Source organism: Neofelis nebulosa, chromosome 10, assembly GCF_028018385.1.
Source record: "Neofelis nebulosa isolate mNeoNeb1 chromosome 10, mNeoNeb1.pri, whole genome shotgun sequence".
Lineage (NCBI taxonomy): Eukaryota > Metazoa > Chordata > Mammalia > Carnivora > Felidae > Neofelis > Neofelis nebulosa.
In genome coordinates this window covers 65,281,318-65,306,111 of record NC_080791.1, presented here as the reverse complement: position 1 = coordinate 65,306,111, position 24,794 = coordinate 65,281,318, and the positions used below count along the sequence as shown (strand labels likewise).

Genomic DNA, 24,794 nt, shown 5'->3' with positions numbered 1-24,794 from the left:
CCAGTTACTTCTGGAAGTTTCTCAAGGTATTCTCTTATATGTACTGCAGAGCACATTTCTCCTTCCTCACATCTTTCCAACTCACATTTTTCCAACTTGCCACCATATAGCTGCCAATAACTCTAGTTAGGTAGAGTATGTCCAGTATGCTTGGCATACCTGTTTCTATGCTCAGGAAAAAATTGCACCCAGTAGTTCTTTTTTTCTTTCTTTTTTTTTGCTATTTGAGTATAAAAATGAAGATACTTCTAATATTGCCTTAGAGCTTTAGTAATAAGTAGTTTTATAAAATCAAATTGTCTACTCCATTATGAAGGTGTTAATATGAATTTGCCCTAATAATAAGCTGAGTAAGGTTTAAATTTTGAAACCACAGTAAATGAATGTTTTACATCACTATTTTTAAGCCTTTATTTTAAATTATTTTTTTCTTTTTTTACCACAGCCCACATTAAGAAGAGGGAGTGGATGGGTGAGCTAGGTGAAGGGGATTAAAAGATACAAACTTCCAGTTATAAGTCACAGGGGTGTAAAAAGTACAGCATAGGAAATAGAGTCAATAATATTATAATAACTTTTTATGGTGACAGATGGTAACTAGACCTATGGTGATAATTTTGTAATGTATATAAATGTTGAATCATTATGTTGTATACCTAAAACTAATATACTATTATATGTCAATTATACTTCAATAAAAAGTATCTCATATTGTGACTCAGTACATACTCATACACAAACATTCTCTATATGTGTATTTACATAATTAGAAGTTTCATAAAAGTTACCAAGGATCTATGCAAAATACTCATATTATCCTCTTAGAATTAAAAAAAATTGATGTCAACCCACCAAATTGATTTCCCTAGACGATGCTTTTCAGCAATTTATGGTTATTAAATTTTGAAAGATGAAAATCCATTGGTTTTTAGAAATATGTCCTAATTTTGTTGTAAATATTAACTTTTCATGTATAGGCAGGATGCTTTCGGTGCTAACTCTAAGTTTTTCTCTAACTTATAGGAGGGTGACAGAATCAGAAAGAACCTTCTAAATTATTGTTTATTTTCTTTCTGCAGCTCTCATGTGTGAATATAAGTATAGTGCATCAGTACTGTAAAGACCTCACCAACTGGAAGTTACAGTTTTCACCATCAGCTTACCTTATCCCTTTTGGTCTGGTTCTTTTCCTCAAGGAGTGGAAACTTCTTTCCTTCAAGTTGCTTTAGTTGCAGAGTTAAGCTAATGGCCAATAGTGGGTTTGGTAAACAATGCGCAAAATGCTCCAACTGTTCATCTACTTCTAAGCAAGATGTACTGTATGTATGTGCCTGTAGAAGAAGGCTTTCTCCAATCTCTGTGGTGGAAATGTCCCAAGAATCAAGCATGGGCAGCTCAGAATATGAAGTTTCAGCAGACAGAAAAAAAGAAAACCGACCCATCACAGATAGTGCCTCTGGGAAAGTTATGGTAAATATTGAAGTTTCTATATCCCAACACAAGTTGACATCCTATTTCCTAATCCCATCCTTAGCTTGATCCATATCCCTTGGTCCCTTGTCAGCTAAATCATTGCCTTCTTAACTATTAAAGGAACATTTATTGCTTATGTGAGAGGTGAGCAAAATTGGTTAGTAATTTCTTTTATGATAATTCCATCCACTGTTGAGTTATTTTCCATGATCACAAATAATTTGGAATGTTATTCCAGCTTCTTTAGTTTTTAATGGTTTATACAGAAATGAATTGGCTTTCAAATTGGATTAAATCTGAATTTGGCCCATTGTTATAGTGAAATATAGGGTGGTTATTATTTATGACAATTTCTGGTTATCTAGATGGAATATCAAATATACTTTGCAAAGCTGATGTATGTTAGTTACAATCTATGACTACCTGGTAGGATTGGTTTGCGGGGTATTTTACCTTTATGGAGAAGAGGCAGTATGGAAGATTGTAGTTGATACAGCACAACTTTGGAGACTGAGAGCAGTAAGTTTTATTTTTATTTATTTATTTATTTATTTATTTATTTATTTAAATATGAAATTTACTGTCCAATGGTTTCCATACAACACACAGTGCTCATCCCAACAGGTGCCCTCCTACCCCCCATCAACCCTCAGTTTATTCTCAGTTTTTAAGAGTCTCTTACGGTTTGGCTCCCTCCCTCTCTAACTTTTTTTTTTCTTCCCCTCCCCCATGGTTTTCTGTTAAGTTTCTCAGGATCCACATAAGAGTGAAAACATATGGTATCTGTCTTTCTTTGTATGACTTATTTTACTTAGCATAACACTCTCCAGTTCCATCCATGTTGCTACAAAAGGCCATATTTCATTCTTTCTCATTGCCAAGTAGTATTCCATTGTGTATATAAACCATAATTTCTTTATCCATAATCATCAGGTAAGTTCTGATGGATTTGTGATGCAGGTTATCATGTAGACTTGCCTGGATTCAGGTGACTAGATTGAATGGCTGGCTTCTTATAGTCTCTTCTAGCGTAATAAACCAATGAATCATATAGGACTTAGAATTTTAAAAAAGACAATAAAAAACACAATATTTCTTTTATACAGTAAATATCATAGCACACATTTAAAAACAAAAAAAGACAGTATTTCTTTTACACAATAAATATAGCACACATTAAAGATTTGTCATATTATTTAAATTAGGGTTCTTATTTTGTCAAGATACAAGTGTACTGTATTTGTACTACAAATATATCTTAATTTTTTTATTCCTTTTGGTGTAAGCCCTCGAAAACCTCCAATGTGGAGAGAAAAACGTCTCAACAACAATGGAGTCGGGGAAACATTACAGAAGGAAAAGTTCCTCACATAAGGATGGACAACGGAGCTGCTATTCAGGTATATAGAAAGCAAACTGAAACTTCTAGGAACTTGTAACTCAATAATTAGTGGCAAAAATGATTTAAAAATTAGTTTCTAAGGAAAGGAAGGAAAGAAAAGAGAAAATTAATCAGTTTCAAGTATGCCGAAGTCTTTACCAAAGAAAATGCAGACTAATTATTTTTTCTGCTTATAGTGAACCAAATAGACTTTAATTAAAGCAGAGGACATTTTTAGTAGTAAAATGAGAACATTTTGGTCATTATGTCTTGCCTGTTGCTGAGAACAATCTTGGGGTCTTTGTGTAGACCTCTTGAAGACAGAGAAAGACCAGATGACTTGAAATGGTTTGGCTGTTCATTTCCTTGATGACTGGTACTGAGGCCAGAATTTTCCTCATGGACCCCTCCATTTTTTCTAGACTGTGATGGGATGGGTACCAATATTACTCTTCTAAGGATTCTAATTATTATGGTTTGAATATTATTACCATTTTAGAAATTAGCATGTGTTCCTTTAACATCACATTAAAAGAACCACAATAAGAACAAATAGAAGAAGAAAATTGAATTAACATTAAATAACTTTTTTTTGACATTTATTTATTTTTGAGAGAGAGAGAGAGAGAGAGGTGGAAGGGCAGAGAAAGAGGGAGACACAGAATCTGAAGCAGGCTCCAGGCTCTGAGCTGTCAGCACAGAACCGTATGCAGGGCTTGAAGTCATGAACTGTGAGATCATGACCTGAGCCAAAATTGGTTGCTTAACTGACTGAGGCACCCAGGCGCCCCAACATTAAATAACTTTAAAAAGTGTGTTAAGAGGGGCGCCTGGGTGGCGCAGTCGGTTAAGCATCCGACTTCAGCCAGGTCACGATCTCGCGGTCCGTGAGTTCGAGCCCCGCGTCAGGCTCTGGGCTGATGGCTCAGAGCCTGGAGCCTGTTTCCGATTCTGTGTCTCCCTCTCTCTCTGCCCCTCCCCCGTTCATGCTCTGTCTCTCTCTGTCCCAAAAATAAATAAAAAACGTTGAAAAAAAAATTTAAAAAGTGTGTTAAGAGATGTTTGACAATTTACTTGAAGTGATCAGAAAAACTTCCTGAGAATTCTAACTTGAAAAATTTAATTCTCCCACTTTAAATAAAAGGCCTGTATTTTTTGGGGGGGATGCCTGAGTGGCTCAGTAGGTTAAGTGGCCGAGTCTTGGTTTTGGCTCAGGTCATGATCTTATGGTTCATGGGTTCTAGCCCTGCACCCAGCTCTACAGTGATGGCACAGAGCCTGTTTGGGATTCTCTCTTCCTCTCTCTCTGCCTCTCCCTCACTCACTCTCTCTGTCTCTCTTTCAAAGTGGATAAATAATTTTAAAAAAATAGATAAATAACCTGTATTTTAAAAAAATCCACAACTTTACTGAATTTTAAATTTAGCCCTAAGAGCTTATAAAAGCAAAATATGTTCATTGTAAAATATTAGGAAAATATAGATAGAAAAGTGAAGAAAATAAAAATCACGAGCCAGATGTAACCGAATTTAAAATTTATTACTTTTATTTTTTCTATACATGTATGTCTTACTCTATTTTTTCTTTCCAGTTTTTTTCCTGTTTTAAATTATGAAACATTTCAAATATATACATATTTTTAAGGAAATAGTCTTAACTAGCATAACTGAAGTTTTTCTTGTCCTATTAAATGGACAGGATCATTTTAAAGTTTTTAAACATTTTGGAAGAGTATAAAAAAGGAATTAAAGTCATCCAAAATTCTACTATCCAGTGATAGCTACTCTTAATGTTTAGATGACCATCTTTCCAGATATCAATGTCAGCATCTTCACATACTCACATTTTCATAATGGGATCATATCATACATGCATTCATACTCTACACTGTATCATTCTATGTCAATAAAAATAGATCTACATTACCATTTTTATAGCATCCTCTTAAGATTATTACAAACAAGAAGTAATTTTCTCCTTATTTTCACCACTATGTAATTATGTCAAAGCAGTTAGTTGAAGAAAAAGATTAGTTTATAAAACTAGTTGGGCAATAGAGCTATTTCTATATCCATTCCTCATTTAAAATATCCTATTTAAACAGTGTTAAAATACTGTGTCCAAGTTGTGGTTCTATATGTTAAAAAAGCAAATGAGAGTTTTCTCATTTAAAGAACAAGAAAAATTGGAGAAATAGTTGTATAGTTTATATCATTTTGTTCTGTGGAAAACAAAAGGGATAAATGACCATTTAAATTGAGATTTTACTCATTTTTCATAATACATAATTGGGAGTTACATATAAATATAATAAAAATAAAATATTTGTCTTTTTTTAGTCATAGTTTTTCTGATTTTGATTCTCACCGTTAAGTGGTTGTAGGAAGAAGGAAGGGAAAAAGTAATTATAAATCACTGAAAGTCCCATCGTGGGAACCATCACCTGGGCAGGATGTACCCTATGTGAGTCCAGGAGTTGCCATTTGCATCATTCAAGACCATAAATCCAACATTCTTACCCCAGGGTTCAACTCCACATAACTGGTCTGTCACTTCTCACAGGTGTATATATGTAGAAGGTTCCTGGCTGGCTGGCTTGCTGACTGAATTTGTTGATTGATTCATTCATTTACTGATTCGTTCATTCATTCATTCCATATTTGCACTGCTGTTCCTGTGGAATGCCTTCCTTGCTTTGTTTGCTTGGATGATAGAAAAAAGATTCTCGATTATTTGCTTTTGTTCCCTCACATGCTGATCTCAGAAGCCATCTCTTTTGTAATGTTTTCCCCTATTCTCCCAGTATTTTAGCTGTGGTCTCTGGCCCCAATGTTGTTTTGTATTTTTTTTTTAACTTAAGACTTTATAACTTAAGTGATAATCTTGTCTCTTGAGTAGCTTACAAATTCTGAGAAAACAGAAATTGTGTTTTATCCATTTTTGTATAAAATATGTACACAAGGAACTATCTAAGGAAAGTCTAACATGTTGAAGCCAAACATTTCTTCTTTCTTCCTTCCTTCTTTCCTTCCTCCCTCCCTCCATGTCTTCCTCCCTCCCTCCCTTCCTTCTTTTCCCCACTATGTGCTAAGCATGAATGTTTTACCTACAAAGTTTCAGGGTAGGCTTTTTAAAGGATACAGAAGAAACAGCTTCTTAAGCTTCTAGACCATCTTGGAAGAAAAACATGAACCAAAGTATTTGTAAGAAAGAGAGTAACAATAATATGTGAGGACCAATGCATACATACTGAGGGAAGTCAAAATAATGGAACAATTACCAAGGTGCAAAGTCGGGGAACTCCTTCGTGAAGGAGATAAGTAATTAGTTGGGCATTAAATCTTTTTTTATGAAAGTAAGACAGGAACATAAGCAGCAGAAGATATGAAGATTAGCAGCTAATTTATCTCTTGCACGGCAAAGGTGAAAGTGGTTGCAGAGAAATAGAGTAGCATCTCCAGGGAAGGCTTTGATTGCTGACCCAGCAGAGGATTCACCTAGTGGCATTACTTTAGATGTTTTGTCGTATTATAGTCCCCAGGCATCATGTGTCCAGAAAGTCTTATTAATACCCTGATAGTGATTTGGATCAAGGAGACTGACTTCCCCAACCAAACAGGAAAAGAAAGTGTAAATGAGTTACATGTTTGTTATTTTACAATGAGAACCAAGATGCTGGTGTTGGCAAAAATAGTGCATTATTATTTTTTAAATAATCTTAACTTCTATTGAGTGCTTACTATGTTCTAGGTGCTATGCTTTTTTAAAAAAGTAGAAGTGTAGTTGACATACACTGTTACATTAGTTTCAGTTTCAGGTGTACAACTTAGTGATTCGACAATTCTACTCATTATGCTATGCTCATCATGGGAAGTGCAGTTACCATCAGAAGTTAAATAATATGTGGAAGGATTCTTGGTCTGGATAGCGTTACTATGGATGGTTTTTATTTTCTTCTCAGTGCTGACTTACATTAAAATTTCTGTCAGATACTGCTTTTTCTAAAACAAAAGGAATGAAACCACTAAAGTGCTTTTTAATAGAAATAATGAAGTAAAGAAAAAGTGTTACTTGGTAAACAGCAAAGCAGCTATTCAGTGGTTAATAGGTGTTGATTTTATAATACAGCTCTAGGAATTTGGGGATAATTTCTTCGGTAAATGTATTTTATACACACAAACACACATTCATGTATGCATTAATATTCCATTCCTCCTCTTTCTTATGAAGACATTTCATTCATTGTAGTTTGTAAGAGATTCATCTTGATACTTTTGAGGTTTTCTGTATGTCTCCATTGGGATGTTCATGGTTTTTCCTCCAAAGGGCAATTAATGAGATTTGCCAAAACTCATTTTTGGTTAATTAATATCAAATAGGTGGCATCTTCTATTTGATTTTACCCTGGAGCAGAAACTCTCTTCCCTTGGTTGGGTATCTATCAGTATTCTGTGCTCATTTTTAATACCTGATGAATACCTGATGAAAGAGACAAAGGAGCTCTTATTTTTTATCCAGGAAATCTATACCTTTGGAAGAATATTGGGACAAGGGAGCTTTGGAATGGTCTTTGAAGCTACAGACAAGGAAACAGAAACTAAGTGGGCAATTAAAAAAGTGAACAAAGACAAGGTAAGACTTATTAGCAGCATCACACTGAGGGCACGGTGCCAGGGCAGGGTTAGTTTTCACACTAACAGCTGACTCTGAGGGCAGGACCTGGGCTGTTCCCCTGGATAAGTGTGGCCATTTCCCCAGCCTTCAAGAATAGGGACCTATTCTTGAACTCATGTATCTGGGAAGAGCAAATGAAGGATCAGCTAATGTAACCAGTATGACCAAATAAGGGTAAAGTTCTTCGGAATGAGTTGAAAGTAAGGGCTGATTCTTTGTCTGTGTAGCTGTAGGGCTAAGGGCTAGATATGGCTTAGCTAGACTGAAGTTTCAGTGCTCTCTCCCAGTGTAGTTCCAACGGCTTTCCTCCTATCCTTTCCTCTCCTTTGATTCCCTATATCCTCATTGTTAGCTAAGTCTCTGATTATTCATCCCACCTGCTCTTCCCGTTTGAACCACTTTTTCAGCAACTGTCAACTGTGCTGTTTACTTGTAGCCACTGTTTTTCTCACTGGATTTCTCCTGGAGTGGACAATGACTGGGCTTGTCTTTAAGAGAGAGTCTAGCTTCTCAGGCTTTACACCTGATCATTTCATCAGCTTTTAAAAAACCTCTGTGCCTGGGAAAAGACAAAAGACGGTGTTTTTGTTTTCCTTGGGTTTGTGATGATTAATATTACATTTACAAAGTGAAATAGTAAGTTTTATGTATTCTTTAAAACAGACTATAGAAAATTACATACCATTTTTCTCTAAAGTTTAATAAAATAACATACAAATCCTAATAAAGGGAGATCTAGAGACTTTCTGGAAATCTTTAGAATTCTAGAACCATCGTGCTACATGGGATGTTGTTTCCTTTGCCCCTTTGGTGTCAGGGAGGGCTAGGGGTTAGATTTTAGGGTTATATAGTAGGGTACCTGCTTGCAACTTTAGGATTTCAAAATCTTGCATACACATACTGATGATGAGCATTTATAGGCACTAATATAGTAAAATAAATTTATATCCTCAATTTATGAATTGGACAATATATTTTACTGTATTATATGCAGGTTAGGCCATTTGGGGAGGGAGGTAGGAATGGAATTGAGACTTATATTAGGAGAAATTGTGGTAACTTTCCATGTCTAGTCTAGATAAGAATTCACTCCTCACAATTACTGTTTCTCCTGACCCTCTAGGATAACCTTTAATTGTTGATTTTCACCCTAGGGCGTAGTGGTAGGCAGTTTCCTACTCATTCTGAGATGGTAATGGTTGAAGGGTAAAGGTAATTGGATGCAGGGATGACTCTAGGTAAAATTTTAACTAGGTAAAATTTGCCATGTGATCCATCTTTTTGCAGTCCTTGAAGAACTATTACGCATTTTCTAACCTTGGTGGTGGCATGGGGGTGGGGCAGAGGGATAAGACCTTTGTCGTCCCTTTCAGGGATGTTTTTATGTGAATAAGGGCAATGCTGGTAATTTAGATATCAATAAGGGGGGATGATTGGGGTGGTGGTAATGGTGGTGAGGGTAGAAAAGGCCCTTCTAGAATTTCTGAGATGACTGTGGAAAATCAATTGTACCCTGATTTGCGCTCCCTGGGATGTGCCTGCCTTTGCCTTTTGCCATCAGGTATGGTTAAAGGTTACATGTAAGGAGATAAAGCTGGAGTTAGGTTGGTCTGAAGGTAAGATCTCTCTGGGCTCTGTGCTGAAAGCTCAGAGCCTGGATCCTGCTTTGGATTCTGTGTCTCCCTCTCTCTGCCCCTTCCCTGCTCGTGCTCTGTCTCTCTGTCTCTCAAAAATGAATAAACGTTAAAAAAAATTTTTTGAAGGTAAGATCTCTCTCTCTGTCTCTATCTTAGAAGCTGGGGGTATCAGGAAGTGACATATTGCAGGGCTAGGTGTAGAATCTCACTGCCTATTTTGTATATAAATACAAATATATAAATATGTAAATAAAAGTATATATATATATATATATATGCACACATATATCTTCAAAACAAAACAACAAAAGAAAAACATTTTGTTTTTAGCTTCTCCAAATGATGTCACTGGAAAGTAGATTTTGGTTTTATTATGCTAACATCACAGGATTAACATGATTTTGAAGGAAATACCAAAAGGCATTTTAAAAACTGGAACAATTCTCTCAGGGGACAGAGACCATGTTGTGGTTAATTTATAGAAACAGTCCAAGAAACAGATGTGGCTCGAGGCCAAATTATATATAACTTAAAATTGGACAAAGGAAAGAAGGGCCATAATTTAATGTTATCGTGGAAATAAGTTGCATATTATCGTTTGAAAAGGGAACTTCTCCAGAAAATGTAGGAAAAGATATAAAAATGACTGTAACTTTTATATTGAGGTTTGTATTAGTGACATTCATATGTGAAATCTATGCGTCCTCATTGTGAAAGGCTGGAAGCTCTGCTGTGAAGCTACTTGAACGGGAGGTGAATATCCTGAAAAGTGTGAAACACGAGCATATCATACATCTGGAACAAGTGTTTGAGACGCCTAAGGTAAGGCTTGTTCAGGTGCTGCACTTTGAAAGTTGTTACTATTACAGATGAACATCACTCCCTTCTGCAGTCACCCCTGTAGGGCACAGGTGTTCCTGTCCATGGCATGTGTCTGTCACTGGAGATTGATGAGGGCATTCTGGAGGACTTTTATTATTGATTACATAATTAGGTGTCTGATGATTAGACTGATATCTTTAGTGATATTTCTGGGTGGCTTGTTGAAAACAAATGTTTACAATTGAAGCAACTTCATACACAAACAGATAGTAATTAGAGCTTCCTTAGAGATGGCTTTCCTTTTGTTTTGGGCTTTGGTGTCTCCATTAGAATCTCTTAGAATATTGTTGTAATTTTGCAAGGTTAGCTTTATAAGAAAGTTGGCATAGGTATATTTGGCACTGTGTAGAAGATATTTTACCATCTGTGTTTTACCAATGTGTTTAATCTTCTTTCTTCCCTAGATGTTATCATTCTTCTCTTTAAATGCCTGTAATTTTTATTTACAGTTGTTCTGAAGCCTGAGTTATTTGCCATCCTGCCTCCAGATTGTTTAGTGCCTGTGGGTTTGGGCGTTTCTTTGCTTGGAGGCGGTATAATGTAGTGGTTAGGCATGTGGACTCTGGGCTCAGATTGCTCGTGCATTCGAATCCTGGCTCCACCACTTACTAGCCGGGAGACCATGTTGTTACCCAACCTCTCTATACTTTAGTTTCCTCATTTGTAAAATAGGTTTAATAATAGTATCGACCTCATTTGGTTGTGTGAGAAGGGAGACGATTCATTCTCAGAAATACCAAATAAAAGCTGTGCTGTCTAGTAACAGTAGGTTTACAACCTATTGGAAATACGTACAAATCTTCCCCACCCCCGCCCCCACACACAATGGAGTCCAAACCCTTAGACACTTCGCTTCCCGGTTCTTCTTCCCCTCTCTGTTTCTGGGGCTTATTTTCACGGGCTTTGCAATGAGCATGAGCCAAAGAACAAAGGGAGGAGGGACTGAAAGTCTCTGCGTCACCTCAGGGAATGTACATTTGTTCCAATCAGATTACTTTTTGCCTTACGCGGGTCTCGGCAATGCCCCGGTAAGGCTGTAACCTCTGTAGTACTCAGCCAGTGAGGAACCAGGGGAGGGACTCTTGTGCTAGGAAATAAATTATCTGCTGTAAATGCCCTGAGGGTGCCTGTCTGTCAGACACCCACTTGCAAGAATGTTGTTTAATTAAAGCCTCACTTCACTGTGCTCTGAGTCTCTGCATCCTTTGATTGGGCCGGTGGGTTTATTCTTACAGTTGTTGAAGGATTAAATGGGAAAATGGATATAAAGCATCTGTCTCTTTAATTGTTAGCTATTGTTCTTTGTTGCCTTTGTCAGTTTCTGAGGCAGAATTAGTCAGTTTGGGTTATGTATTATGCTTGATTCATTAGGAGTGCTTGATAACTATGAAAGGCCACAGTCATCCTTTATGGGAGCAGTATACGGCAATGATGCCAAGAGTCTGTTCTTTTTAGTCTTCGAGTTGTTATTTTTTAATCCCCAAATCATGTTAAAATAGTTTTGCTCTTTGTCATCAGTTTTAATCAATTTGATTATATTATGCCTTGCTGTAGTTTTCTTCATGTTTCTTGTGCTTGGGGTTCATGGAGCCTCTTAGATCTGTGAGTTTATGGTTTTTATCAAATTTAAGCAAATCATTGGCCATTATTTGTTCAAATGCTTTTTCTGCCTTCTACTCCAAGTATCCATGTTAGAATGTTAGGTTGCTTGATATTGTCCACAGCTTACTTTTTCCTTTGTTTTCTTTAGTATACTTTTCCTTGCGATGTCTTCAGATTCAGTAATCTCTTTTTCTGTAACATCATGTGTGCTACTTATCTTTTCCAATGGAAATTTGATTTGATTCTTTTCTGTATCTTCCATGTTTCTATTTAACATGCTCTATATTTACTCCTCCTTAAATATAGTTATAATAACTTATAGCATTCTTTTCTACTAATTTTATCATATATGTCATTTCTAGGTCAATTTCAATTGACTGATTTTTTTTTCCATTATGGGTTATATTTTCCTGCTTCTTTGTATGCCTGTTAGTTTTTGGTAGGTTGCTAGATATTTTTATATTCTTTTTTTTTTTTTAATTTTTTTTTTCAATGTTTTTTATTCATTTATTTTTTGGGACAGAGAGAGACAGAGCATGAACGGGGGAGGGGCAGAGAGAGAGGGACACACAGAATCGGAAACAGGCTCCAGGCTCCGAGCCATCAGCCCAGAGCCTGACACGGGGCTCGAACTCACGGACCGCGAGATCGTGACCTGGCTGAAGTCGGATGCTTAACCGACTGCGCCACCCAGGCGCCCCGATATTTTTATATTCTTATAACTACTCTTGAGCTTTATTGCAAGACATAGTTAGTTGGAAACAGTTTGATACTTCTGAAGCTTGTTTAAGCTTTGTTAGATGATACCAGAGCAGTCTTTGATCTAGGGCTAATTTTTTCTTACTACAGAAGTAAGACCCTTTGAGAGTACTTTACCTGATGTCCTGTGAATTATGAGATTTTCCACTTTGGCTAATGGGAATACAGGCTCTTTCTGGCCATGTGTAAGCTCCAGTTATTGTTCCCTCTGCTTCTCTTGCATGGTTCTTTACCCAGCTTTGGGTAGTTCCCTCATACACATAAACTGAACTGGACTCTGCTGAAGACTTGACGGGGAGCCTCTGCAAATCTATGGAGCTTTCTCTGTGTACAGCTTTCTCCTCTTTTGGTACTCTGCCCTGTGAAATTTAGTTGTCTTGGCCTTCCTGGACTCCCTGTTCAATTTCCTCAATTCATGGAGACTGTTAGGCTCTCTTTGTATTCCTTCTCACTGCCTCATGGCCTACAGATCCTCTCTGGACAGTAAGGTAGGATGATCATGGGGCTTGGCTCATGTGTTTCCCCTCTTTCAGGAGTCATCACCCTATGCTACCTAATGTCTAATGTCTGAAAATTGCTGTTTTATATATTTTGTCCATTTCTTAAGTTGTTTCAGGAGAGAGGGTCAGTCTAGTCTCTGTTACTCCATCTTGGGCACAGGTGGGAGTCCAAATCTAGAATAGTTTGAAGGCAGAGGAAATTATCATCTGTGATTGGTTTGTTGTGGTGGGTTTGTTTGTTTGTTTGTTTTTTAATGTACTGCTGGCCCTTGATTCACACAGGTCAGATCTGCCCCCTCTCCTTCCCTCCCCAACTCAAATACTTAGACCTTCTAGGTCATCTTAAAGATGAATGGAAATTGTTACCTGATTGGGTAGACCATGGTATTAGAACTGTCATTAAGTCAGACTATGTTATGGTTTTTTTGTGAATCCAAATGTTCTCCAGATCTACACAATGATTTCTAATAATTATAAAAAGACTTATAAAAAACTTTTATTGATTGATATACCTTTTATCAACTTTCATATTTAAACTTGACATCAATTTATGTTGTAAGCACGGCTAAAGTAACTCTTCTTTCCAAATAGTTCACATACCACTTATGATCCCTACAGTGCTATCAGTGGAAATACGATGGCATAGTTCAAAAGCTTATTTATGTGTTAGACTTTGCACAATTCTTTAGTTACTTTTGAAATTCCAAAGCATCCTGAGGTTTAGTGGATTTGAATTTTGACTGTTGGAAGAAAGGGTGTTAATCTTCTATTCCTGTTTTCATGCTTGCTGATTGAATACAGATGCTGCATTAGTAGCGGCTATAGAATAGAATCAGATTAAAAAAGAAATTAAAAATTCTAATTCCCAAATTAAAAAAGAAATTACAAAAATTTAGCTGTGGAGGGTGGAATGGGGGCCATGGAGGGTAGTCTACGACTGAATAGCAACAGATATGAAAAAGGCTTGCATTTTAGTTGACTGTGAATCTTTTTGACTGAAGAAATGACTTCTAGAAAACCCAAAGTGGTCTTAATATGCATCAACATAAACAGCAAATATGGAAGAGGCATTTTACCCCTGGCTTTTTCCTGTATATAACCAGTTAGTTACAAAGTCCCGCTATTTCTTCCTCCTAGGTAATTTTCATGTATTTTTCTTCTTCCCCTTCTTGTGTCCATTCTGTGCCTTGCATCTACCCCCCGTAAACAAAGGTCAGCACACTATAGCATGCAAGCCCAATCTGGCATGCTGCCGATTTTTTTTATGGTCTGTAAGCTACGTTTTTTTACATTTTTAAATGGCTGAAAAAAATTTAAAGAGTAAATATTTGATGGCATATGAAAAGCATATGAAACTAAAATTTCAAAGTCCATAGATAAAGTTTTGTTGTGTTGTTTATGGCTGCTGTTATGCTATAACAGCAGAGCTGAGTAGTTGCAAAAGAGATTGTACAACCTACAAAGGCAAAAATATTTACTATCTGGATCAGGCCTCTAGAGAAAAAGTTTACTGAGCCCTGCTCTACATTGCTGTTAGAGTGTTCTTTTAGAAAGGCAGACTTAACAATAGCACACACCTTTCCCCCCACTCCAGACACCAGCTTAAAAGACTTCAGTGACTCCTTACTGCATATGGGGGAAAAATTGCAAACTCCTCTGTGTGACATCCAAGAATCTTTACAACCTGGCACTAACCTGTTTTTCCTAGCCTCGCCCCTCTCCGCTCCACTGTTCTCCACCCTACCAAACTCCCAGTACTAGTAACGCTGAGATATCTGTTCTTCTTTCAACAGTCAGTGCTGTTTCAATCTTTGGAGTTTTTGCAAATACCATGTGTTAATCCTGTTCTTACCCCCATTCTCTAAGCATAAGTCCCGATTCAGGTATAAAAACCTGCGTTTAGTGTTACCTCCTCAGTGAGCATTCTTTAAACAGAGGCTCCTTTCCTCTGTAACCTCATGGCATTTTGGCTATACTTCTTTGATTAACACGTACCATACGATATTGTATTTCTGACTATACTGTGAACTCCTTCAGGGTTAAGATCTATGCCTTATGCCTCGTTGTTCCTCTGGCATCCTGCAGAGTATCTTGTGCATGATAGGTAATAAATAATTTTGAATGAGTAGATTGATGATTTAGATTATGATAATATTTCTACTATGTATGTGCAATATATAACATTTTAAAAATTCTCAACTGTATAATTTGCCCTCTCTCTCTCTTTTCAAAAATACAATGTCAGAAAATGTACCTGGTGATGGAGCTTTGTGAGGATGGAGAACTCAAAGAAATTCTGGATAGGAAAGGGCATTTCTCAGAGAATGAGACAAGGTGGATCATTCAAAGTCTCGCATCAGCTATAGCATATCTTCACAATAAGGGTAAGAAGAGGGTCATTCAGCTCGTTGACTCCATGAATGCAGACAGCACTTTTGTTTAAGAGTGATTGTATTCAGGATTCATAGTCACAGAAGTAATCCCCACTAAAACAGAAAATTTTATTTTAAAAAACTTTCTAAAGTTTTTTTCTTTTTAAAACTTTAATTAAATATAATAAATATATTTTAATTAGAAACAAGGCAATTATACATTACATTGTACACGGACAAGGATGAATATTTCTATTCAACACTTTGAAAAGCTGCTCATCTTATCAAAACAAAAGTAGACAAGTCAATAATAAAAGTGAAATTTCAAAACACTTACATTGTATGGAAGTGTCGAATCACTAGACGCCTGGAACTTATATTACACTAAATGCTTATATACACTACACGCTAACTGGAATTTAAATAAAAATCTATATATTCTGTGTGTGTATATATATATATATATTCTATATATTAAAATCTATATATTCTAGGCTTTTTTGTTGTTGTTTTTTGTTTTTTAGATTTAATTTTTACAGCAGTTTTAGGTTTGTAGCAAAACTGAGCAGAAGGTATAGGGATATCCCGTCTGCCCCTGTCCATACATGCACAGCCTCCTCCAGTTAGCAAGATCCTCACCAGAATGGTACACATGTTACAACTGATGAGCCTACACTGACACACTGTTATCACCCAAAGCCCATAGTTCACATCAGGGTTCACTCTTGGTGGTGTACATTCTGTCGGTTTTGAGAAACATACAATGACATGTATCTACCATTCTAGTATCATACAGAATAGGTTCACTACCTTAAAAGCCACATGTAAAAATTATTCTAATTGCTTTACTGTTCTTTGATGTTACTGCCACTGCTTTTCCTCAGGCACCTCCTTTTTCTCTTCAAGGTTAATTTGGCTCTCACGTGACTTTAACACCTTCTCATTATACAGATGAGAGAAAAGTTTGTTCCAGAGAGGTGAAGTGACATGGTGAGGTGTGGCAGAGCTAGTATTAGAATGGACCCAGGGGTCCATTCCGCAGATATTTCCTGAGGGAGTTCTACATGTGGTTGGATCCAGAGTTAGAAAGATTAAAAGACAACGTCCCACCCCTTAAGGCACTCAGCCTAGTGGGAGATTGAGTATAGAAAGCAAACTGTAATTCAATGTGATAATTTCTCTAATGGAGAGCCATATACAGCGCAAGGAGCATAGGAATGTAAGTGCCTCAGTTGACCTGAAAAGCCAGAGAAGGATTCACAGAGGAAACAAATTTGAGCTGAGGAATACAAATTCAGACAAAAAAGAGGGGAGGGCTTTCCAGGCAGGGGCAACAGTTTTGCAAGGGCAGGAAATCAAGGGCTTAATATTATATGAATGTCAATCCTCCCACATTGAGCTATAAATTCAGTATAATGCCAACCAAAATTTCCACAGGATTTTTCATGGAACTTGATAAAATTATTCCGAAGTGGGCAAGAATAGCAAAGAAAACAATTAAAAAGAATGATGGAGGCAGTAGGGAGACTTATTGGGTGGTATTTATGTCAGAAGAGATAAGTAAGCAAAGTAACGGAAACATAAAAATTCCAAAAACACAGGTTGGGAACTGTGTAAGGGAACTATAAGTGATTAGGTAGAATTGCCATTCCAGGGCTCTTCAGCTACATTTTTCCAGCAATTGTACATGTAACTTTTTTAAGTCTGGGGAAATGATTGCTATGGATATGAAGTGAATTAGTCACTTGCAGAGGAAATGTTTTGGCACATGATTATTTGCATGTACATAAAATCTTACCTGATGTCTGACATGTTCAACTGGAGATTTTGTGTCTCGGGGTTTTCGTTTGTTTGCTTTGTATTTTAACATATAAAGAGTTAGGAAAGTTTGTGCTTATGTTGTAGAAAAATATACTGAAATGAGTGCAGTTTGTATACATGTAGTTAAGTTGCAGTATGTTAAATGTTTATATTGGCAATAACATATGCATGGAAGTAAAGAAGTAATCCTCTATTTGAAGACCTAAGGATATGGGAAACCTTGCTGGGTTTGTAACTACAATGGTCTCCCTCCTCTGGGAATGCTGGACTTTGGGCAGGATCCTCTGTCCCACTCATGAGGCCACCAGTCATGAAGAGCATCTGCTAGAGCAGTAGGGGGATGGGAGAGAAGACAGAGTTAAAGAAAAGGGCTGCTTAAAGTTAAACACGTGGAGAAAAGGGATTTGAATAGAAGGAAATAGAACAGGACAGAATTGTGCTTGGCCCTCCCCAAAGTTTTGTATGTATGTATGTTTTATTTATTTATTTATTTATTTATTTTTCCAAAGTTTTTAACAGTGGGCATTAACTTGTCAGCTATATATATTTGTTATATTTGTATCCCCTCTATTCTCCTGTCATTCACTATTCATTTGATTTGTTGTTTCTTTTCTTGGTAGATATAGTACACAGAGATCTAAAACTGGAAAACATAATGGTCAAAAGCAGCTTTACTGATGATAACAATGAAATGAACTTAAATATAAAGGTAAGATAAGGTATTAGAAATCATGGTAAATATTTGCCTGTAAACAGTTTGATAGCAAAGTGGCAAAGTACATCCTCTTTTTAAATATATTTTGGAAGCTTTTGAGCAGCCAGAAAATAAGTGTCTTGTGCTAAAAAAATAAAAATAAAACTTGGGGCATCTGGGTAGCTCAACTGAGCATCTGACTTCGGCTCAGGTCATGATCTCACGGCTCATGAGTTCAAGCCCCACATTGGGCTCTGTGCTGACAGCTTGGAGCCTGGAACCTGCTTTGACTTCTGTGTCTCCCTCTCTCTGCCCCTCCCCAGCTCGTGCTGTCTCTCTCTCTCTCTCTCAAAAGTAAATAAATGTTAAAAAGTTAAAACAAAATAAAATAAAGATAAAATTTTTACAAAAGAGGTTGTAACTGACAAGAATAATTTTACAAGTTAGGTAGTGCTATTGAATCTCTTTTAAAGTAGATATTCATTTGGATAGTTCTAAATCATTAGTTAAAGAAGCAAACAGATGCTCTGAATTCTAATTAATTTCAAATTTATGCCTGGTAATTTGATGTAAATGTGTTACAGATTTAGAGGAAAAAAAAAAACACCTTGGCTGTGCCTTTGATACTAAATTAACACTAAAGTCTGTATTTCTCATTGAAAATTTTCCTGGGTATTAATATTTATGTCCTAAGCACAATTAATGTGCCAAGTGTTTATTCCTCAAGATTTTATTCAAATTAAGTGTTCCTTAATGTCAAATAAATGATAGGATACATTATTTATTACTTAGCACTTTAATAGTGGCTGCTTTCAAAATATATGAATGTGTTAATTTAGGAATAAAATGTTGTCTGTGAATAACTCACTTTGTTGCAGAAGCTAAATCCCTATGTAATATAAGTGAGTTTAACAGCATTGTTGTTTTACCAAAGTAAATAAATATTCTTGAATATTTTCATTTTAAACTCTGTGAGGGCAGGAATCATACATGTTTTATTGATTGTTGGTACCTAGAGTAATGTCTGAAAACATAGTATGTGCTCACTTAATATTTGGTAAATGAGGGAATGATTGCTCTCTAAAGAACTGAATTGATCATGAAACCTTTTGTATATTTGATGTCTGTGTAGATTTTCTGTGGAGAAAAGATACATATTATAATCCTCCAAGTGAGATAATTGTGAAAACTCCTGGAGAAATCAATCATTCTGTTTAGAAAAATAGTGGTATCACGTACTGATAGGAACATTTTCTCACTCCAGAAGGCCCTGGAAACTTTGCATTCAGTGTCTGTGGACCACGAGCCTATCTTTGGTTGTATGATCAATAAATGTGCCTGTTTTTTTGCTTTCAGCCCAAGGCTGTTCCAACCTGGGAGACAAGACCAAGGGCACATACTGAATATTTAATAACCGACTGTGTCCTGACCATGATTTGGAACAGAGCAGGAAGAGCGCAGTCGCAGCAGGGCCTCCCGTGTATTTCTAGCTCTACGGTCCCTGTTAATTTGCTTCTTGTAGTTTTTAATAGCGTCGTAATTGTTTTAGTTAGTATACTCTAGAAACACAAAGGAAGTCATAGCAAAGAGAAGATGGTATTTACCAGAGATAGTGTCTTATAAGTAATTTTAAAAAGGGGGCCGTTTCTGTGAGTGCTGCCAAGGATAATGACTGCATTTATAACGGTGCTTTAAACTGGAACAGAGCTTGAGTGTCAGAAAAATAGAGAGTAAACCTACTAAGGCCAGAATGCATTCTACAATGAAAGAGGTTTTTAAAAATAACTTTTTTTTTTAATCTGAAAAAGCTAAATGCCTTCTTTCAAAATAGAACTTCCCATGTTGAGCCGGTAAGTTTAATTAGAAGGAACAATCAATCAATATCATGGGTGTTTGCTCCAGATAGGAGAAACCAGCCTTCTCTTTACCAACAAGGTTTTTCTTCTTCACAAAGAGGGGTGGGAGGGAAGTGAAAGCAAAGTCCTTATTAGTAATACAAATAAAACCCCTCCATCCTCAAGAATCCCTGAATTAAATACAGTGCAATTAAAATGCGGTAGAACTCCTACTTTCACACTTGATCTTAGCCAAAAGGCCGAGAAGCGATTAGAACTCCTACTTTCAGAATGAGTGAACTCTGGGACAGGAAACCAGGTGACTGGGTTTCTTCTTCTAGGTGACTGATTTTGGCTTAGCTGTGAAGAAGCAGGGTAGGAGTGAAGCCATGCTGCAGACCACATGTGGGACTCCTATCTATATGGGTAAGTTCATAGATTTAAAATGATCTTTCTATATAAAGGAGTAGAACAACTAATGTAGATTAAAACTTGAGCAATTTGAAGAACTCCTGAAACTCAACACTAAAAACAATCCAATTAAAAAGTGGGCAGAAGAGTGGAATAGACACTTCTCCAAAGAAGACATCTGTATGGCCAACAGACACATGAAAACATGCTCAACATCATTCATCATCAGGGAAAAAGGCACATTGAAACCACGATGAGATACGACCTCACACCTGTCAGAATGGCTACTGTCAAAAAGACAAGTAAGTGTTGGCGAGGATGTGGAGAAAAGGGAACCCTCGTATGCTGTTGGTGGGAATGTAGATTGATGCAGCCACTGTGGAAAACAGTGTGGAGGTTATTAAAAATAGAAATGCCATGTGATACAACAATTGCACTTCTGAGTATTTACCTGGAGAAAACGAAGACACGGACTTGGGAAGATACGTGCACCTCCATGTTCATTGCAGCATTATTTATAGTAGCGAAGCTATGTAAGTAGCCTAAGTGTCATCGATAGAGGAATGGATAAAGATGTGGTATGTTTGAGTATGTGTAATTACTCAGCCATGAAAAAGAATGAAATCTTGCCATTTGCAACAACACAGATGGACCCAGAGGGCATTATGCTAAGTTAAAGAAGTCAGACAGAAAGAGGAAAATACCATATGATTTCACTTAAATGTGGAATCTAAAAAAATAAAACAAATGAACAAACAAAACAAAACGGAGACAGACTCGTAGATACAGAGAACACACTGGTAGTTTTGGGGGTGATGGGCAAAATAAGTGAAGGGGATTAAGAGGTACAGTCTTCCAGTTATAAAATAAATTAAGTCATGGGTATGTAAAGTACAGCATAGGGAATAGAGTCAATAACATTGTAATAACTTTGTGTGGTGATAGATGGTGACTAGACTTATTGTGGTGATCATTTAGTAACATATATAAATGTTAAATCACTATGTTCTACACCTGAAACTAATAGAATGTTGTATGTCAACTATACTTCAATTTTTAAAAAAGCAGAAAAAAAAAACACCTGAGCAGTCTGATTTTGCCATAATTTGACTTGATGGCCCTGTAATCAAGCTACTTTTTCTTTTTCCTAGGTCAAATAATTTCATTGTTTTAGCATTTTTTTCGCAGTTCTTATCTTTAAAGATTATAGTTTTTATTGGTTTTCTGGACTCTTCTTAGAGTGTTTATATCTCTTAGGTAATCATACCCCAAACTTAATTATTGGTTTTGTGAATTCGTGCTGAAATCATGTGTGTGTTTTGCTTCTTTCCATTTCTTGTCCATTTTTATTGCCATCAAGTGGTACATCATAAAGAGTACCGATTAAATATATTTTGTAAAGCAACAGTTTACCATTTTTCCAAGTGTGATTTTTAACAGCTTTACTGAAGTACAATTTAAATGCCATAAAAAGTGTACCATTCAGTGATTTTTCCTGCATTCGCAGACTCGTGCAACCATCACCACAGTCCAGTTTCAGAGTAATTCTATCCCAGAAAATTGCCTCCTGCCCATTTGTACTCAATCTCATTCCCATCCCAGCCCCAGGTAACCACTAATCTTTTTGCCTCTCTGTATCTGCCTTTCCTGGACATTTCGTCTGACCGGAGTCATACCATATGTTGTCTTTTATGTCTGGCTTCTTTCACTGAAGCGTAATGTCTTTGCAGTACCTTCCTGTTGTAGCCGTAGTCTGTCCCTTTATGTTTCTGAACAGTTGTCTGTTGCACGGACATGCCACCTTTTGTTCATCTGTTAGCTGATGGCCATGCAGTGTGTCCGGTTCGAGGCTATTATGAATAATGCTGCTATGAACTTTTGGGTCCAAATTTTCATGTGGACACATTTTCTTTGGGCGCTACCTAGGAGTGAAGTTGCTGGGTCATGGATTATTTATGTTTAACTTTTCAAGAAACTGCCAAGTGGTTTTTCAGAGTGGCTATAGCATTTTACCTTTCCACTAGCATGTGGGTATGAGGGTTCCAGTTTCTTTTTGTCCTTGCTCACTCTTGATAATTACCTTTCCTTGTAATTATAGTCATTGTAGTGGGTGTGAAGTAGTATCTCACTGTGGTTTTTTAATTTGCTAATTTAATTTTCCTAGTGGCCAATGAGGGTGATCTTTTCACGTAGCTGTGAGTCACTCATAATCTTTGATGAAATGTCTATTCAAATCTGTACCTAGGAGATGATTATGTATTTTTTCTCTTTAAATTTATTAGCAGACTAATTGCATTAATTGGTTTTTAAAATGCTGAACTATCCTTGCACCTTTGGATTAAACTCCACTTGGTTTAATATACTGCTCTATTCAACTCGTCACCACTTTATTTAGGAGCTTTGAATGTAGCTTGCTTTCTTTTGTGCTGCCCTTGTCTTTTTTGATGTTAGGGTTATGCTAGCCTCATTTAAAAAATAAAATGATCTGCTCATTAACCACAAAGTAACAGAAATTATCTATTCATTAATAGTTTGATGAAATTTCCCCTTAAAGTTTTTTTGGCCCTGATTCCGTTTGGTAGGTTAAGTTTCTATTATATTTTCAATTTATCCTGGGTTATTCGTGTTTTCCACACCTTCTTGAATTGTTTTGATAGAAAATTGTTCATCATGTTGAGATTTTAAGATTTATTGGCATAAATGTGCATATTATATTCACTTATAATTCTGTTTTTAATTAAAAATCTTTTTATGTTTATTTATTTTGGAGAGAGACAGACTACTAGTGGGCCAGGGGCAGAGAGAGAGGGAGACATAGAATCTGAAGCAGGCTCCGGGCTCTGAGCTGTCAGCACGGAGCCTGGTGCCGGGCTCGAACCCGCGAACCGCGAGATCATGACCTGAGCCAAAGTTGGATGCTTAGACGACTGAGCTACCCAGGCACCTCACACTTACAATTTTGTAATTCTCCAGTGTATCTGTGGTTCTGTACCCCTAATAATTCCTAATATTTTTTAAGAAGGTCATATGATGGCAGATTAGCAATATGTCCTGCATCACTGGGCTAACTTGGGATTCCAGCTCTGTCACTTACACCTGGGCAAAACAACCTGACTGCTTTTGTTGCAGTCTACATCTGTATAATGGGGAGTATGTCATCCATTTATCAAACAATTTTTGAGGGTCTACTTTGTGTCAGAACTGGTCTGGGTATTGGGACTACAGCAGTGAACAAAATAGAGAAAAATGTCATGTTGGTGCAAACATTAAACAAAATAAAAAAGTAAAATGTCTGGTATTATCTGGGATGTTAGAGAGAAGTGCTAAGAAAGAAAAATAAACCAGGGAAAGGGAGAGGATGTATTTAGGATGGTAATAATAATGTCTTTCTTATCAGGTTGACATGAGAATTGAAAGAGAAAATATATGTAAAGTGCTTAGCACATTACCTGACACTTAGTGCTCAATTTAAGCTCTTGTAATAATACTAATCATTTTTTTTTTCTTGATCAGATTTGTTAGTGGTTAGGACAATTTATTGGGCTTTCAAAGAACCAGCTCAAGTCTAATGTTATTTGATTGGCTTTTTCATTAATTTCTGTTTTTATCTTTCTGAATTCCTTCTTTATATTTTATTTTGGTTTATTTAACTTCCTAAGCTAAATGCTTATTTATGTTCAGCGTTCTTATTTTCTACATATTTTCCTCTGAGTATTTCTTTGACCATTTCTTTTCCTGTCCAGTTTTCTTTCTAACTATTATTCATTTTTTAATAGTGTATAATTTTAGTTTTTGTCTTTAATCCAGGAATCATTGAGAAATGCTTTTAGAGTTTCCCAGGTGGTTGGGATATGTTTGATGTTCATGTGAATATGTGTTAGTTTTCCTAGCCGTTTGGTTTTTCTGCCTGGTTTTCTTCATTGTCCTGAGCAATTGTGACTTAAAGGTTTTTGGCTTCTAGGAATTGTTCTTTGTGATTGAACACATAGTTGGTTTTTGCAAATGTTGCATTGGGCATTTAGAAAGTATATATATTCCTGGTTTGTTGACCACAAAAATTTCTCTGTGTGTGTATTTATAAAGTCAAATGTGATACCTTTGTGATTCAGACTTTGCATATTATTAATTTAATTTTGTTTGCTTCTGTTGACTTCTAAGAGAGAGAGTTATTAAAGTCATCCACCAAGATAGGGCTTTGACAAATCTTTTTGTACCTTTTATAGATTTCTTTAAAAACATCTTTGTTGAAATAAAATTTATGTACAATAAAATGCACAGATTTTAAGTGTAAAGTTCAATGCATTTTGACAAATGCATGTGCTTATGTAATCACCGCCCCAGTGAAAGTATAGAACATCGCTTTTGCCCTGGAAAATTCCTTTGTCTTGCTCTCTGTCAGTCTCCCATCCAGACCCCAGCAACCACTGATGACTTTTATCACTAAATCTTAGGTTTTCTTGCCTAGAACTTTATTTAAATTGAATCAGTGTACATTCTTGTGTCTGTCTTCTCTTCCGTGTCATGATTTTGAGACTTACCCATGTCGTGTCAGTGAATTATTCATTTCTATTGCTGAGGAGTATACTTAGTTCTGGGTTGTTTTTTTTTTTCCTACTTGATATATAAAGTTTCGAAACTGTTCTCTCTTATTTGGGAAAAGGCTACTTTAGATTCTGTTCATATCCTCCTGTTGGCAAAAGACATCTGGTCTGTAGTTACATGGGGAAAATATATCCAAGCACCCTGAGTTTTA

At 36.5% G+C, this 24,794-nt stretch overlaps 1 protein-coding gene and 1 pseudogene across 8 annotated transcripts in view; one reads left to right on the top strand and one right to left on the bottom strand.

Annotated features, from left to right (window-relative positions):
• The window catches only part of STK33 (serine/threonine kinase 33), a 175,020-nt gene that overhangs the window by 95,376 nt on the left and 54,850 nt on the right, over positions 1 to 24,794 (top strand). For all 8 annotated transcript variants that reach the window (XR_009249736.1, XM_058688147.1, XM_058688148.1 and 5 more), the window contains exons 2-8: positions 1,080 to 1,470; positions 2,760 to 2,873; positions 7,373 to 7,486; positions 9,883 to 9,987; positions 15,154 to 15,292; positions 17,722 to 17,810; positions 19,972 to 20,056. Coding sequence is in view for 7 of the 8 variants with exons in the window: in XM_058688147.1 (XP_058544130.1) it covers positions 1,246 to 1,470; positions 2,760 to 2,873; positions 7,373 to 7,486; positions 9,883 to 9,987; positions 15,154 to 15,292; positions 17,722 to 17,810; positions 19,972 to 20,056 (871 nt within the window). In the remaining variant the exon portion in view is untranslated. The remainder of the gene's footprint in view (positions 1 to 1,079; positions 1,471 to 2,759; positions 2,874 to 7,372; positions 7,487 to 9,882; positions 9,988 to 15,153; positions 15,293 to 17,721; positions 17,811 to 19,971; positions 20,057 to 24,794) is intronic.
• Positions 19,769 to 19,902, bottom strand: LOC131489002 (U2 spliceosomal RNA; annotated as a pseudogene).